The sequence below is a fragment of the Pangasianodon hypophthalmus genome, chromosome 16 (genome assembly GCF_027358585.1).
Source record: "Pangasianodon hypophthalmus isolate fPanHyp1 chromosome 16, fPanHyp1.pri, whole genome shotgun sequence".
NCBI lineage: Eukaryota > Metazoa > Chordata > Actinopteri > Siluriformes > Pangasiidae > Pangasianodon > Pangasianodon hypophthalmus.
In genome coordinates, this window is record NC_069725.1 from 19,593,745 (window position 1) to 19,609,980 (window position 16,236).

General features: G+C 40.3%; 1 protein-coding gene across 1 annotated transcript; it reads right to left on the reverse strand.

Moving 5' to 3' along the window:
* Positions 1-1,016: 1,016 nt before the first annotated feature.
* Positions 1,017-15,746, reverse strand: LOC113530319 (lysine-specific demethylase 9). Its single transcript, XM_026920190.3, has 7 exons — positions 15,073-15,746; positions 12,439-13,043; positions 9,872-10,009; positions 8,955-9,097; positions 7,478-7,645; positions 6,251-6,359; positions 1,017-5,050 (listed from the first exon to the last, which is right to left on the reverse strand). The coding sequence occupies exons 1-7, from the start codon at positions 15,701-15,703 to the stop codon at positions 4,631-4,633; spliced, it is 2,214 nt and encodes a 737-aa protein (XP_026775991.3). The 5' UTR covers positions 15,704-15,746; the 3' UTR covers positions 1,017-4,630.
* Positions 15,747-16,236: the final 490 nt, after the last annotated feature.

Sequence of the window (16,236 nt, forward strand, 5' to 3'; positions counted from 1 at the left end):
TTGCATATTGTTGAAATTTTGTGTGTACACAATTCATAGCACTCATTTTAATGACCACGCTCGCTGACAATGCTCTGTGCCCTCGCACTCTGTTAAACAAACTGTTTAAATGCCATAACATGTTTAATCAGGTTACTTGTATTGTGGAAAGATGCTGTAGAAGCTCCTCTTTATATTTTCAACGAGTACAGTGTGCAGTCTGCGTTGCCTTTATTGCCATGATGCGAAATACGTCCAGATCGCTGTACAGCGTGACAGCGTACATACATCCGGGTAAATGAGCAGGGAAATCGGACCTCCATATCAGTATCGATATCAGTGTATCCCTAATCAAGACAATTGTACTTTCAGTAATGACTAATATGAGTAACTGAAACAAATTTGCACATTTTGGTCTCTATTAGATTTGTGCATTAAAAGTTTACAATCTGTAGTTAATAAACAGAACTACTTGATGCAATGATGACTAAATGTTATATCAGAACATCATGATGTTTGAAAAGAAATTGTAATTTTAAAAAAAAAAAAACACTGGAGGGTCTTTGATCCCAAGGCATGATTTATGGCACAAAAAAATGGTACCTGGATTACAACAAAACTTTGTTGCTCTGTTTTTTTTGTTGTTTTTTTTTTCCTGTGCTGGTGATGAAAGGTTGGTGAGTTTTCAGCCAGAGCGCTAAACCCTCCACTGAGTTTTATAATGTGTATAATGTATTTCAAAAAAAAAAAAAAAAAATCAAACTTTTGTGCACTCATAAAATGATTTATTTAAAAAAATACAGAAAAAGGTCTATGCATTCCATTGTATGTCTTTATACACATGATTAAGAATGTACACAGAACAGTTCTATTAAAACGTTGCTGATTATTTACATTACGTCCTTTAACAAATATGGAAAACTGAGACCTTCTAAAAAACAAACATTAACAACAGCAATTAGTGATGCTAAATGTAATTCACACAAAGCATGCCTTGATTCCATAGCGGATTTTCCTATAGTGCAAAGAATTATTAAAAAAAAAAAAAAAAGTTAAGAATCTTGATCAACAATGACAAAAAAAAATAATAAAATAGCTGCCAGTAGTCAGAAGTAACACATTATGTATACATGTGATGTAACTAATTTGCAGGGGAAGGGTTTATTGAAAAAGGCAGGCTGCTAAAATTGCCAGGTTTGAATTGAATTATTTCCAGAAAATGCACCATAGAAAGTGATTATTAAATTCGCCTCAGTGCCTGAATTCATGAGAGACCAAAAGCCCTGAAAGGCCTGAAACGTTTTAAACAGCCAAGAGTTACATTTCTCACCTGCAACCTTTTTGTGATAATGTACAAAATGGCCTTCATTGTTTTTAGATTAAGTAAGTTGCTGTTGGTACTGATGTACTAAGGTCTAGCTAAACCATGAGTAGATTAAATTATTGCTAGACTCGACTCTGTGCAGCTCTGCAGTGTTCGACACCTCCGAGTAAGAACACACACCGAGTGTTAGACGTGTAAAAAGGCACTCATTTGGATCTAGGAGGTGATTACTGCATCAGAGAAAGACAGATGTTTAACCGATCATCAGTTATACGATATCACAATGCTCAAAAAACACATTACTGTGCAAACTTTAAAACTCACTACCCCTGTGTTCCATTCAGTTCAGGACTGAGAATTATTCTTCTTAATATATTGCATATGGAACTTGCTAGCGTTTATAAGCACATGGATTTTTCTTTTTTTAAATGCCAACCATGAGCCAGGTGTAGGTACACTTTTTGGAAAACCTACATTTTGATTTCCTAGACTATGAGAAAAGGTTAGAAAGTTATAGCAATGTATAAAATGTGTATCTGTAAGTGACCGATGCAGCGAGCGTTAATGATTTGTCTTGCTGGTGTAAAAATAAATTACATTCCAATCTGGATGTTGACAGATGACGCACGGTTAGGTTTAATTTAAAAACTAAAATATAAGATAACAAAAAAATTTACTGTACAGTCATAAAGGTCATTTCAGTGTTTTTAAAAAAAAAAAGAAAAGAAAAAAAAAGCCAATCTAACTGCTTTGAGGCATATGATGACCTTAGCGACATGTGCAACACAGAAATGGTAAAAAACAGCACCGACTATTTGCTCTCGGAATCTACACTTCCTAAAAATGTTCAGTTCTAACTTTAGATTCACAGAAGAAACATAATATTCCCCCTCCTGTATCTCCTATTAACATATATAAATAAGATAAAACATTTTAGGAAATGAGGGGATTTAGAACAGAAGCAGTCTTGATGAAAACAGTACACAGCAAAATGTTTTGTCATTAAAAGACTCGTCATCATTTCCTTCATGAATTTCACCTGATCATATGACGTTTTGTAGAAACTCAGGCTAGTTTCCAAAGAGGTAATTGAGTGCCGTGTCAAATAATGATTTGGAAAAAATAGAGCAAACATTGAAACACTGAAAATCAGTTCTGACAAATAGGAAACTGGCCAGTGACCAAAAAGGCAAATCTACCGGCCAGTGAGGAAGCTCTGTTTTAAAAAGATTCACGTTTGTATAATTTGAGCTGTTGCTCTGTAACCAGACTGACTGACAATAATGAGGATCCAGTATTATGCAGGGGTGGAAAGATCATACACTTATTAGCTAGCCCGGTGTGCTGCCCAGTCCTATGTTCTGGTTGCCTGGAAACTGACTAGGCTATTAAAAACAAACAAACAAACAACCAAACAAACAAACAAACAAAAAGTGGTAGCTAAACTAAGGTAATAAAATTATGCTAGTTAAGTGCATTGATACATACTAATGATGGAACAATCGGATTATTTGGATCGATACACCAATTTAAAAGGCAATCACAAATTGAATACAAATCGATTCAAAAAAAGGACAGACAAATGGTGTATAAAATTAATTCATATTTTGTGTAAATAATATAATTAGCTAGCACTGATTTGCGCATAAGTCTGGCCTTCTCTACGACACCATCGCTCGTGAATTAACAGTAGGCCTACCCCAGGTTCTGCACAAAAGTTCTTCACATATCAGTCAGATCGTAGCAGATTACTGATAGTCAAATATTGAATCAAAATACCGTATCGTTTGGAAGCCTGAGGTTTACATCGCTAATGTAGACGAAGGGAAACGAGAAAAGACAGCAAGTCGCTGGCCTGCATTTGGGCATTAAGATTTGTTCGGTCCTTTGTTCTGTCTGTCAACACACATAAAAATAAAGATATTTACACCTAATATGATTAGGTGTGTGTGCAGCAATGTTCCTGATTCTCAAAAGATCGTCTGTCATCCATAAACGGCTTTCTACCGTCAGCCAGATCGCGTCTCGTGTGACGTGTGTAGTGCGGATGATGCGATTCGGAAGCATGCTGGTGCACCACTGTGAAGCACATTAAGCTTAAACAAAGCCTACATACCAAAGAAAGAGGAGGAGGAGTAGAGAGTTTTTTTCTTTTTGGTTGTTGAATCTTGTTCAACTTATCGTGGGCTACTTACAATAAATAAACCTGCTTGTCTCAGGTGTCCGGGCTAGTGATTTCTCCACCCCTGATTACCCCTTTAATGATTTACCACATGAAAGTCATTTAATTAGTACACTCCAAGTTAAGAAATCAAGTAAATTAATCAGGCATGTTGTGCCTGAATTTTATCTGCACTGAAAAATATCTCCTAGTAACTCACAAAACAGTCAACTGTTAGAAACTTTCTGAGGAAACACAAAAATTTTTTTAACATGTATTCGAGCTTGTGATCTGCATCTGAAAGTAAATTCAGAGGAAGATTTAGTGAAAGACTTGTGCAGTACACCTGTATTCCTGCCATAAACATGATCCAGTTGTGGCACTGTAACAAATTTACCCATAACGTCCAATTTAAAAAAAAAACAAAAAAAAAAACCCTCAAATGAAAAGGGACCCTGAGAAATTCATATTAAAGAAAAGTCCAGAGAGAGAAGCCATTGCTAGGAAATTAGTCAATTAAACATCTCAAGATCCAGCTTTGCACAGCCTTTGGGAACTCTTTGGGAACAGTTGTTATTTTATTACTTATTTGGATACAAATTTACTTTCCATGCCAGACAGAATAAAACAAAATCAGAAATCAATCCTGCTCTGTGATGAAAAGTAAATCACTAATATTGATTCTCCAGCTGGGATAAAACACAAATTTCAAACAAATAACCACAGAAATGAACAGGACCTTTTTTTCCTTCTTTAGAGACATGATTGCTGTTAGGCACTTTTTTTTTTTCCTTTTTGCAAAAACCAATTAACTGATCCACATGATGCACAGTTTGGTAGACAATAATGAAGAATTTCCTCTCGAAAGAGCTCCATTTCAGATATAAATGAATATAAAACAATACTGAACAATCAGCAAAAAATATTATTAAAATTAAATACTTTGGCTGAGTGAAAAAAATTAAAAAGTACTTACAGGGGTCGTTTCTTGAACAAAATGTTTTTCTTTTAAAAAGAAAAAAATATATATATATATATATAATCGTCAGACTTTTAGAGTCTTGCTTTAGTCAGACGGTCCAAATCCTTTCCTGGAATGTCAGTCAAGTTTGTTAAATTGATTAAAGTGAAACTGATTTCAGTCACCTGCAGGTCATTGGGAGAAATCAGTGAAGGCTGCTGCTGCTGCTGCTGCTGCTCAGAGAGTCACCTGGAGCTGGGTGGAGGGAAGCCTGAGGACCTGTAGGAGCTTGAGGAGTGGTGTTAAGTGAAGGCGCACTCTCTGGGTGCAAAGTGTCCGCGTGAGATGGGTGCAACGTGGCTGACTTCTGGTTAACAGGCTTGTCCGGCGTGGGCGAGCTGGGTTTGCGTACTTCCTCTTCTTCTTCTTTTTGCTCTTTCTCCGGATGGTACTGCTGGAGGCGGATGTGCCACGCCAAGCTGCACACAGCCGACACGGTCTTAAACTGGTGGATGACGTTGCGTGGGATGAAGTAGATGTCGTCATCGCACAGATGTAAGCGCGCGTACCGGATGCCCTCGCGCCGCAGCTGGTTCAGCTTCGCATCGTCCACCCACTGCACACACTGTAGGGCACGGGGGCATTATGGGTATTCCAATATTGCAATATGAATAATGAGGTGAGCTACTATTGCGATTTGTACTGCTACGACCTTCTGAATGCTCTAATGACATTATACATACGATAAAGTCCACTGTCTCATTATCCAACAAATTCAGAGGTGAGCCATCCTCTTATTTAACTGCGCCAGAAGGATATAGTATTCTGCTACTCTGTCGTGCCTCATGACTAATACTTCTACGAAGAGGGAAAAAAAATGCATCTGTGCAACAATGCCAATAAGCATATAAATAAAACAGACACCAATACTTGTGTCAGTCTGGAAAAATCATTCACATTTTCTACTATATATAGCTCTAAACTAAAGAACATTACCATCAATTTTTAAAGAAATAAAGTTTACAATGGAATCAAATCAGTCAGTCATCAAACTCCGTCTCACCACCTGATTCATTCAGTCACTTTTGTTCTGCCTAAATTCTTGCTATTAATATCGGTTCATTTGGTCACTTAACATTTTAAAACGTGGTCAACTGTCATCAGTACACAGCGTGTAAGCGCTTGTTTCTGTTTTGGTGATGATGTGGTGGTGGTGCAGGAGCATCTCAGATGTTTTGACAGCCAGCATCTGATTAGGGATATGTCCATTCTGCCACTCCAACCCACAACTATGCAACAACATCAAATCATGAAGAAAGCACACTTAGCTAGCAAGACCTCTTTAGGCACAATGACTACATTTGTTAAACTGGCTCCTAACCCAATGTGATCTTTACAGACAGATGCCAAGGCGTCATAGAAAGTAGCCTGACCAAAAACATGTCATTTTGGTTAAATATACTGTATTTATGGTCTCTTAAAATAAAATGGCAAAGTATATTATTGGTGGAAAAACACAATTTTGGCCAAAGCTCCTTTTTTTTTTTTGGTCATCTTGGCTGGTTTCTAGAATTCAGCCACAGGCACATCCGATGGGTTTTCCCAGACTGCTACACATATAGTCTAGAGATTTTGACACAGTGACCCAGATATGAACCCTCCTGAGGCCCTCGAACCAGCTGCAAAGTCAAAAACAAGTCTCCTTCTTACATCAGGTCAGCTATCTCACTGCCCTCAGACTACTGAAAATCAGGCTTTGAGCCATTTACACTACTAGCTACTGGACTGTGCGGTCATCTATAGAGAACAGAAACACTGCTCTTACCTGAGATACAGGAGGTTCATACAGGTCGAGCTGAAGCCTCTGCACAACGTCATTAAAATCCTCTGCATGAAAACACACAACATCTTTGGTTATCCTTGGCCGTTCACTCCTGTGAGACAGAACAGACATATAAAGAGGAAAAGGGTTGGTTTATTTAGGGTCAGTGCTACACGGTGAGTTAACCATATAAGCCTGCCATAGGTGTTTTGAAGATCATATGTTTTTTTTCTCCCCCTATATTGAATAATAAATTGCTTGATGTGGCAGCTCTACTTAATAAAATAATAATAAAAAAAAAGGCACAATCACTTACAATACAAATACAAAATGCCCCTAGGCCTACACACACTCACCCTCTTACTGGAACTCTCTCTTGCTTACTGGAACCTGATAAGCTTTCATTTCAATTTTACACTTTCCACTGAAGCAGCACACACAGATAACTTCTCCATCGGCACTGGCAGCAGCTTACACCAGACAACCGAGTCAAGATATCATTCAAGCAAAATCAGTCTACTGTAATAATATGACCAAAAATGCTACTATTAAGAATAACCTATAGCAAGAATGATTTTAATATCAGCCCAGTAAAAATGACAGAAAACGCTCAGTTTTCCAATTAAACAGTGTCCCATCAAAAGGCATCTGATATACAAAAAGAGCAAAAAAAACTTTATTGTGGAAAATGTTTTTGTCTCAACCACAATGCCAGTTTTTCCTGGACATTTTCACAAAGTCCTGACCAGATGCGCCACACTGGCCAAAGCGCTGGCCTTGAAACATTCAGCAAATACTACGCACTCAGGCACCATGTAAAAATAGATCAAATTAACACTGCTTGCATTTCAGGTTTTACTGAATTATCCAACAACCAGAAGACATCTGAATGGCGAAATGTCAGTCTGTAAATAGGACGAGAAGGATAACTACATGATTTGAATGTGTATAAAATGGTTTGCGATAGCTAGTTATAAGGATTATAGTGCAAGCATGATCTAAGCAACTTAATAAAAAAAGACCTGCCTATACCTATTTATTATGTATATATTTAAGATTCTGATCTGATTTTTCTTGTTTAATTTACTTTTTAAATTAATTTGTCATTTATTGCAACATCAGGACAAGAACCAAAAATGTATTTGTCCACTACACTAGGGTCCAAGCAACAGGTTTCTTTCTTTTTTTAAATATCTATGAATTTATTTTCAAACAGGTAACCAAACTCACCACTCTCCAAACTGCACGGCTTTGAGGACCCCTACAGCGGCCGTGCTCTGCCAGTCAAAACTCTGGCCCACATGATCGGCGTGCGCTCTCGTCCGGTCCTCAAACAGAACCTCACGTGGCTCACTCGTCCTCGGCAGGTAGTGCAGGTTCTTGATCTCGTTCATGGACCTGTAGGCAGAACGTAAGCTGCTTATAAACGGGATGTCTGTTTATATAACTTCACTAAAGTACAGTTCTACACACATACCGCATGGAGGCAGATTTTATTCCAAATTTTATTAACCTCACTTGCATTGTACAGAGTTTAACCTTAACTGCTGAGCTACAACTGTTCTGCTTTAAATTTTAACCTTGCTATAACACACAAGACTGAACAGACCAAAGGCTTTAAAATGAGAGGAGATGAATAAGGCGTGTGAGAGCAGTTTAAACAGAAAAGCTGTCCAGTAATCTGACCTTACATAAATGGAGCTGCTCAGTCTCACTCTGAAATCATGGGCTAAGTTATAATAAACATTTACTGAAGCAATGGTTCTTCAAATGGGGTCCGAGGACCTCCAGGGATCTGTGAAGCCTAGCTAGGGAGGCGGTGATTCTTTTTTTTTTTTTTTTTTAAATGTAGTTATAGTTGTAAAAAAAAAAAACACAAACCAGCAAACTATAAGGCCAAAAGTTTGTGGACACCTGACCATTACACCCCTATGTGGGTCTTCCCCAAACTGTTGCCACAAACTTGGAAGCACACAATTGTATAGGTTGCCTTTGTAGCATCATGATTTCCCTTCAGTGGAACTAACAGGCCTAGCCCGAACCTATTCCAGCACGACAACACCACTGCGCACAAAGCGAGGTCCATTAAGACGTGGTTTGCTGATGTTAGTGTGGAAGAACTTGAATCAGCTGCACAAAGCCCTGATCTGAACCCCACTGAACACGTTTGGTATGAACTGGAACGTAGACTGCATGCCAGGCCTCCACCTGACATCAGTGCCTGACCTCACTAATGCTCTTGTGGCTCACTGGACACAAATCCCCAGAGCCACACTCCAAAATCTAGTTAAAAGCCTCAACAGAATAGTAGAGTCTGTTACAGCAGCAAAGGGGGAACTAGCTTCATAGCACTTCTGGTTGTGATGATCAGGTGTTCACATACCTGTGGCCATATAGTGTATTTATTATTGAGTTAATAGTTATTAGCCTGTTTGACAGGTCACTTGAATTGAATGGGCTTCCAGGTTTATATCCAAACCTCAGTAACTCAAAAAACAACTCTGACCTACTGTGTTCTGTCAGTGGAAAGTTCAGGAATAAAAACTCAATGGATCTAACAAATATTTATAGAATATTTAAATAATTATATAAATCAGTGGGTCTGTTGAATTTATTTTACAGTCACCTACTACAAAAGCTTTCAGAACCCCTGTACTAAAGTAAGTAAAAACAGCTACAAAGTGAAGCTACAGTTATACAGGCCTACCTGCGCCTCTTAAATGGAGATTTGGGCATATCCGCTGTGGGAACCATCTGCTCTCCTGGTCTAACCCACATGATGGGCCCGTCGTCACTCTGAGAGCGGCAGTCCAGCTTCAGACTGGACAGGCTGCCCCATGGCAAGGTCATCTGCACAGGCACACAAACACACACACACAAAATTCAACCTTCCGGCACTTATTCTTTCAGAACACTGCAGTACTACTGAGGGAACTGTGTTGCTTTTGACGTTACATTAAAAGAGACCAATTTTTAATCAAATAAAATCTTAGTTTTCCTATTCTATACTCTATGCAAAGTATGAAGAACTGCATTGTGTTAACCATCTATCAGGATAATCAGTGTTAATTATGTTCATCAAAACACAGAATTTTATTTGTTGTGTTGACCTTTTTTTTTTTTCTTTTTTAACAAAGTATCCTAACAATTTTTACCTTTGCATTTATTCGGGTATTGTATAAATAAGTACCTCAAATAATAAAAATGAGAGCTACGGCCATTAATACAACCCTTAATACATCAATAGATTTGTGTGTGTCAAATGAATTCCACTAAAGCAACATCTAGTTTATTTACTATCTAGGAAACTAGAAAATTATTATTAATACAAGATAATATTCACAAAATTAGTCTCATTAAAAGATTTACAGTGTACTGTATTAAGAGGAAGTAATGACATGTTTTAAAATAACAAGATACTGACTTGAAATAATCATAATATCTTGAAATAAGTTAAGTCAAAATAATAAGATATTATCTCTAAATCATGACAAAGGGCTTTAACATCTGCATGCACTACTTGTGGTTCAGGGCTTCCATAAGAGGCAAACTTCAACAGCAAGATTCATTCAGTAGATTTATCAAGACTTTGATCTGTATTTTGACAACAGGAAGTTTGCCGACCTTGAGGAACGGCGACTCCTCCAGCATGTCCAGGAACTCCGGGAAATAATCCCCTACTTCCTCATCCACGGCCCCCACCAGGCTGATCTGTCTCATGGGGCCAGCACGATATGTCCCAGAGCAGTATGTTCGACTCACCTGCAAGCACGCACACACATTTAAAACTCGGCCTGTGGTCAGAACTCATATTCAAATAATGCAAATAAAGTTCGGGTCATACGAGTTCAAAGAAGAGAAGACACTGGAACTATCTATGTGTAACACTAAAATCTCAGGCAGAGACTGGAATTCGCTGTGTGCTGTTGGTGATTTTCTACAAGCCCTCTCATGGATTTGTTTCAGCAATTCAAGTAGCTAAAACTAGACAGACTGACAGCAAATCCTCAGCTGTTTCCATGTTCAGTATCAAATATCAAATGACCCACTACTTGGAGTTCAAAACACTGGTTTGTTAATATTTAAGTGTCTAGCCCAGAACGTCATGGAAAAAATGTGTGGCTTCCAAACAGCGCAGGCGAATTTGGCACTGTGCACTTCCGTAGATGGTTAATGCACTTTGGACTGCACTGGATGCCAGACTAAAGTAAATAATAAAAGCACCTAGTGTGATGTAGTGAGCAGGAGAGGAATATTACACTTGATGGATGTGAAACCTCTGCTATGCTGCCTCAACCACTTCAACTAAAACATGTCTGTACAGCAGTGTGCTGGGGTTTTTAAAGCACTGTCTAAACACACCTAATGTGTTTGTCCACTGTAATGGTGTACAGTTACAGTACTTTTCACACCAGTGTGGTACAGTCCAGCACAGTAAAAACAAAATCATTTCCATCATCTGTAAATGCCTGTTACAGGTATTTTAATACTGTTTAATAACTTTAATAGCGTAGTATTGAACTTTGTTGTAAATGTCATCTCTTTTATCCAACAAGCTTCATAGACTATATGGCCAAAAACATGGTGGACACCTGAGTATTGGACGCCCCACTCCCAAACCCATGGGCATTAATATTGAATTGTTACCCCTTTGCTGCTGTAAAAGGCTCCACCCTTCTGGAAAGGCTTTCCAGCAGATTTTGGAGCATGGCTGTGGGGATTTGTGCTCATTCAGCCACAATAGCACATGAAGTTGGGCACTGATGCCCAATAAGAAGGCCAGGTATGAAGTTGGTGTTCCAGTTTATCGCAAAGGTGTTCAGTGGGGTTGGGGTCAGGGTTTTGGGGTCAGGGTTTTGTGCAGGCCAATCGAGTTCTTCCAAACCAACCTTGGAGAACCATGGACTTCACTTTGTGCACAGGGGCACTGTGATGCTGGAACAGGTTTGGGCCTCTTAGCTCCAGTGAAAGGAAATCTTTAATGCTACAGCATACAAAGACAACTAAACAATTGTGTTCCCAACTTTGTGGCAACAGGACCACATATGGGTGTGATGGTCAGGTGTCCACATACGTTTGGCCATACAGTGTATCTGCCCTCCCTCTCCCACCAGCATGAGAGTAAAAGAGACTTTTTACAGTCCAGATGTACACATCTAACTTCCACAACATGAAAGTGCCGCTCTCTGCATCAGTATACTGTCAGATCTGGCTTTTCTTTTTCATAGTTTCTCTGACTTCATGCAGACATTACGTATAAGGAGTACCGAATAGTGATTTCAGTATTCGAAAATGCTTCAAATGATTAACCGGAAATACCCGTTCACACCCGTAATTGGTATCATATTGAAAACAGAGGTCATCGTCCACGACTAGGAGTCGAAGACAGCAAAACTGGCCTTGATCTCTGTGTGGGAGGGATGACATACGCTCTCTCTCATGTCATCCACAGTGACATTAGCCAGTTGCGGGGGTCCATGAGCTCATGTATGTGGAAGAGGGCAAACAGCACTTTCATCAGTTGCTCTGTGATGTAGCAGCAGTGAGCAGCAGTTTCAAAAGATGTTCTGATGTCAAGAGTCACTGAAGAAGCATGTGCTAGTCTTCACCCTCTAGCTAGTGGGTTCAAAATGCTTTAGCTCTGTTTGTTTTCTGATATTCCGTTTCTTTATAGGCACTTTTCCTACCCTCCTGAAGAACGCAGCTTGGTCGGATCAGTTATCAGCTCCCAAAAAAAACAGACTGAGCTGGCAGACCAACTGGTAAGTTATTTTCCAGCTTCTTTATTACTGACTAGATTGTTCAAATGTGCAATTTTCTAACTGCCATGCCGTTATGTTCTTTTCTTAAAAATGTCTATGATGTTCCATTAATAGTGGCATTTCACAAACTGTTTTCATCTAGCATTGTTTTGGCAGCTGGTCAGAATAAGCTAGATTTTCCAGCATGGCAGTCTCTGAGTACAAGATGCTCTGCATCTATCCTCCTGGAAAGTCTTTTCTGCATGATTCTTGTTCCAAACTAAATACAAGACCTGACTATAAGTAGAATGATTCTGTGTGGTGCATTTAAATAGGGTAAGGGCAAAATTCCTAGACCGTATTCTAATTTGAGATGTAGTTCAGTGGTACAGTTTCACAAATAATCACCCAGCAAAGAGTCAGCCATCAAAGAAAAATCTTTCTCCTTACCTGGGAATGAAACTTGGAGATAGTGGTGGTCTCGATGTCCTTCTTTCCGAGAATCTCCATCTTGACCGGCGTGTTGGGGAAGTTGAAGGCAAAGTAGTCCAGGAAGTCGGGGAGGTAGGCAGCAGCGCCATGGACCACCGAAAGTGCATACCTTGCTGCTCCTTTGGAAATTTCGCTAAAAGCCAGGTCGAGGAACTCGCATGCAAACCTCTCCTTCTCCCCAGGCTGCAAGAGAGAGATTTCATCGGCATACGCGTGCAGAATGGATGCTCCACCATTGGGCTGCACCTCCTCGTGCATGAGCCTGCTAAAACGTGAGCTTGTCTTCAGGCATGAGCTGCGAATAGAGTGGTCCTGATGTGAGAGGAAAGGAAAGACTGGACCCTCGTTTGAGCCAGCGTGACCGAGTTTTTCCTCTTTGATGTTGGCGACGACAGTCTTGTCAGACTCGGTGGACAAAGAGCATTCATCGGTCTGGATCTCCTTGTCAGACGTCCGCAATCGCTTGCTACGCTGCTCGTCTTCCCGGTGCCTCTTCTTTTTCTTCTTCTTTTTCAGCAGGTACTCCTCCAAGGTCTGAGGCTTTCCATTCTCATTATTGGGCTCTGGGAAAAAGTCAAATGTTGGATGGGGTGATGTTAAAGGAGTCAGGAAATCAATATATCAGTGCATTTCTCCAGTTACATGTGTGGTAAGTAATGACATTTATCATGTGTTTTACCCTATCTAGATAGTCTTACCAATCAAAGAAAACTATCACTTGCAGTTTGTTAATAAAAGGACGTTCAGTGCGAACATAATAGCCTTTACAGTTATAGCAGCAGTTCTTAGGGACAAGTCTACAATATGTTTGTAGCAGCCATAAGTGTTGCATCAGCCCTCTTATTACATCCATCATGTTTAGCTGCGATGTTCTCTGTTCTTATTTGCACTAGAAATATAGCGAGTTTTGGTACAGAGCTGACAACTTCACAAAAACTCTGGCTCGGATTTGACATATTTTCTAATGTGAATCACTGTGTTTTATTGTGAACATGTGTTTTGTTGACTGGCATGTTACAGAGCTTGTGAACAGTGAGCACAAATGCCCCACTGATGTTTCACATAAATCAATACCAGTATCAAGTACTTGGTTGCGTACAGATTTTGGTATCGTATCGTGAGTGTTATCGGGTCATCCCAACCCAAGACACACACTCGTTTCTGGGAAATCAGGTGAGCTTTGCCACATCACTTCTTTTAGAGCTTTCTGCTTAGACTACATTCCACTCATCTAACAAAGAAATAAATATAAAGGTGATTTTGGTCAAGCCTCTTGGTGAGGTGTCTAGAAGAGCTGTAACTGTGTATCGGTTCTGCACTTTTTTAGGAAAGCTGCAAGGTCTTCTGATATATTGAGACTAGCACTGTCTTCACAAGCATGAAAAATTGCATTCCGTCAGCTGTTAAAAATCTTCAGAACACTCAAAATGAACCTGATAGCACAAAATATCTACACTCACTGACCACTTTATTAGGAACACCTGCACATTTGCACATTTATACAAATATCTAATCATGTGGCAGTGCATACAATCATGCAGATACAGGTCAAGAGCTTAGTTAATGCTCACATAAAATGTCAGAATGGGGGAAACGTGAGCTCAGTGACTTTGACCATCACATGGTTGTTGGTTTCAGATGGGCTGATGAGTATTTCAGAAACTTGTAAGAATCTCTTGGGATTTTCACACACAATAATCTCTAGAGTTTACACAGAAAGGAGCGAAAAAAGCATCCCGTCAGCAGCAGCTCTGAGGATTGTCATGTGACAGACGTCAGAGGAGAACAGTTAGACTGGTTCGAGCTGACAGGAAGGCTCGAATAACTCAAATAACCACTCTTTACAACCGCCGTGAGCAGAAAAGCAACTGTTAGGATTCGATGAGTCTTTGCCTACTGTAGCATCAGGTTTCTGTTCTTGGCTGACAGGAGCAGAATCTGATGTGGTCTTCTGCTGTTGTAGCCCTATAGTCAATAATCACACTTTCCCCTCAACACTGATGTTTGATGTGAAAAGTAACTGAATCTCGTTATCTGTTTTACATTATTTTATCCACTGCACTGCTGTCACATGACTGACTGCCTGGATAACTGCATGAATGTGTTCCTGATAAAGTGGACGGTGAGTGTATAGGTCAGTCATGTCAACATCTTATGTACCAGCTACACATATGAATTAATGATTTGTTTATTTATTTATTTTTACAGAAAACAGAAGGTGCTTGTGAACGCATCCTTATCGCTGGTTTCTTTGGTATCCCTTCCAGCCACAGAAAATTAAAACGGAAATGTAAAACATGGCAAAGTTTACACTGGTCGGTGATATTTCTACATTTCAGAGCAAGGAATTATAGTTTATTAGCTTCCTGAGGTGATTCAGTTTGCTCCTCTGTGAAGTTAACTCCAACCAGCTAACTGCAAAAAAACAATAAAGCTGTAGAGAAGAGTGCTGTTTATGAAAACAAGCTGAAGTAAAGCTAACCGAGTCGCGCGCACGGGTGGGCGTTCACACACACACACGGCTACTTGGGCTTGTACGTGTAAATACAACTAAGTTTCACCGACAGAGTTTAAGGTTTAGAGTTGTATTACCTGTCTGCTTCTTACAGGAGTCGACTTTCACGTTAACCTCCGCGTTTTCCTTCTTAGGTTTCAGCTTCACCTCCTTCTCGGGCTGTTTCTGGGGCTTGGTGCTGTGGCGGCTCTCGGCCTTCGCTACTTTAAGCGGAGTGAAAGTGAAGAGAGGAGCGGGAGAAGAAGGAGCAGGAGCAGGAGCGGGAGCAGGAGCGAGCTTGTGAGGCAGAGGTGTCGCCTTTCGAGGCGGCCAGACCATAGCCGCGTCCTTCTTCGGGCCGTGGTGGTGGTTGTGATGGTGGTGGTTGCGGTGCTGCACAGGCGCTAGCTCTTTGCTGCTGAAGTTTATCCCGTGAGAAGTCTTCTTCTGCTGCTGCTGCTGTGGTGGTTGCTGCTGTTGTTGTTGTTGCTGCTGCTGCTGCTGCTGAGGTACTCGCTGTTGTTCAGCATGTTGGTGATGGTGGTGTTGATGTTGGATGTGATGTAGCTTAATCTTTTTCGCCTCCTTCTCCGGCCTCGAATGCTTCTCCGTGCACGGCGAGTGCTCTCGTTTCTTCTTCTTCTTCTTCTTATCTTTGCTCGCTCGCTCCACACCGTCCCTCGGCTTTTCCTCCACTTTAACACGCACCAAGTCGACCTGCGCAGCCATTTTGCACGCAAATTTAAAAGCCTTTGAAAAGTCAACGGCGCATGTCTTTTTTTTTTTTTTTTTTTTTTTGGGGGGGGCAGCAAGAGGGGGATTTGTGCTACCTGGGATATGTAGTCCTTAACACGCGCGTCCTATCACAAGCCTCTCATTTGTAGTCTTTCTGGCTCACTTGCTACAATGCGCACGCGCACTTCGAGCTGGTTTCTGGGAGCTGTAGTATTCCGCGCTGGCTCGCTTGAAGAGATGCGTGCGCTGCTGCACGCGCGTTGTTCAGTAGCTGACGTCACCGTGTAACTGGGATTTTTAGGTGGGCGGGGCTTCCTGCAGGCACGCGCTGTACAGTAGGCGACTGCTAATGGCAGTGCATGGCGCATGGAAATGAAGCATTCTCTTAATGTTAAAGAGGTAAGACACTAAATATAGCTAGGATGAGTCAAGCATGATTGTCACATGCAGTAAGTGATATTTTGAGCTTAAAACCACTGAGGTATAATTTTATTTCAAAAATTAATTTATAAAATATTTTTTTGTAT

Coding starts and splice junctions, on each gene's coding strand:
- LOC113530319 (XM_026920190.3), bottom strand. CDS start 15,703: ATGGCTGCGCAGGTCGACTTGGTGCGTGTTAAAGTGGAGGAAAAGCCG. Junction 9,098..9,871: donor AGGAGTCGCCGTTCCTCAAG/GTCGGCAAACTT, acceptor GTGCCTGTGCAG/ATGACCTTGCCATGGGGCAG. Junction 6,360..7,477: donor GCCGTGCAGTTTGGAGAGTG/GTGAGTTTGGTT, acceptor TCTGTCTCACAG/GAGTGAACGGCCAAGGATAA.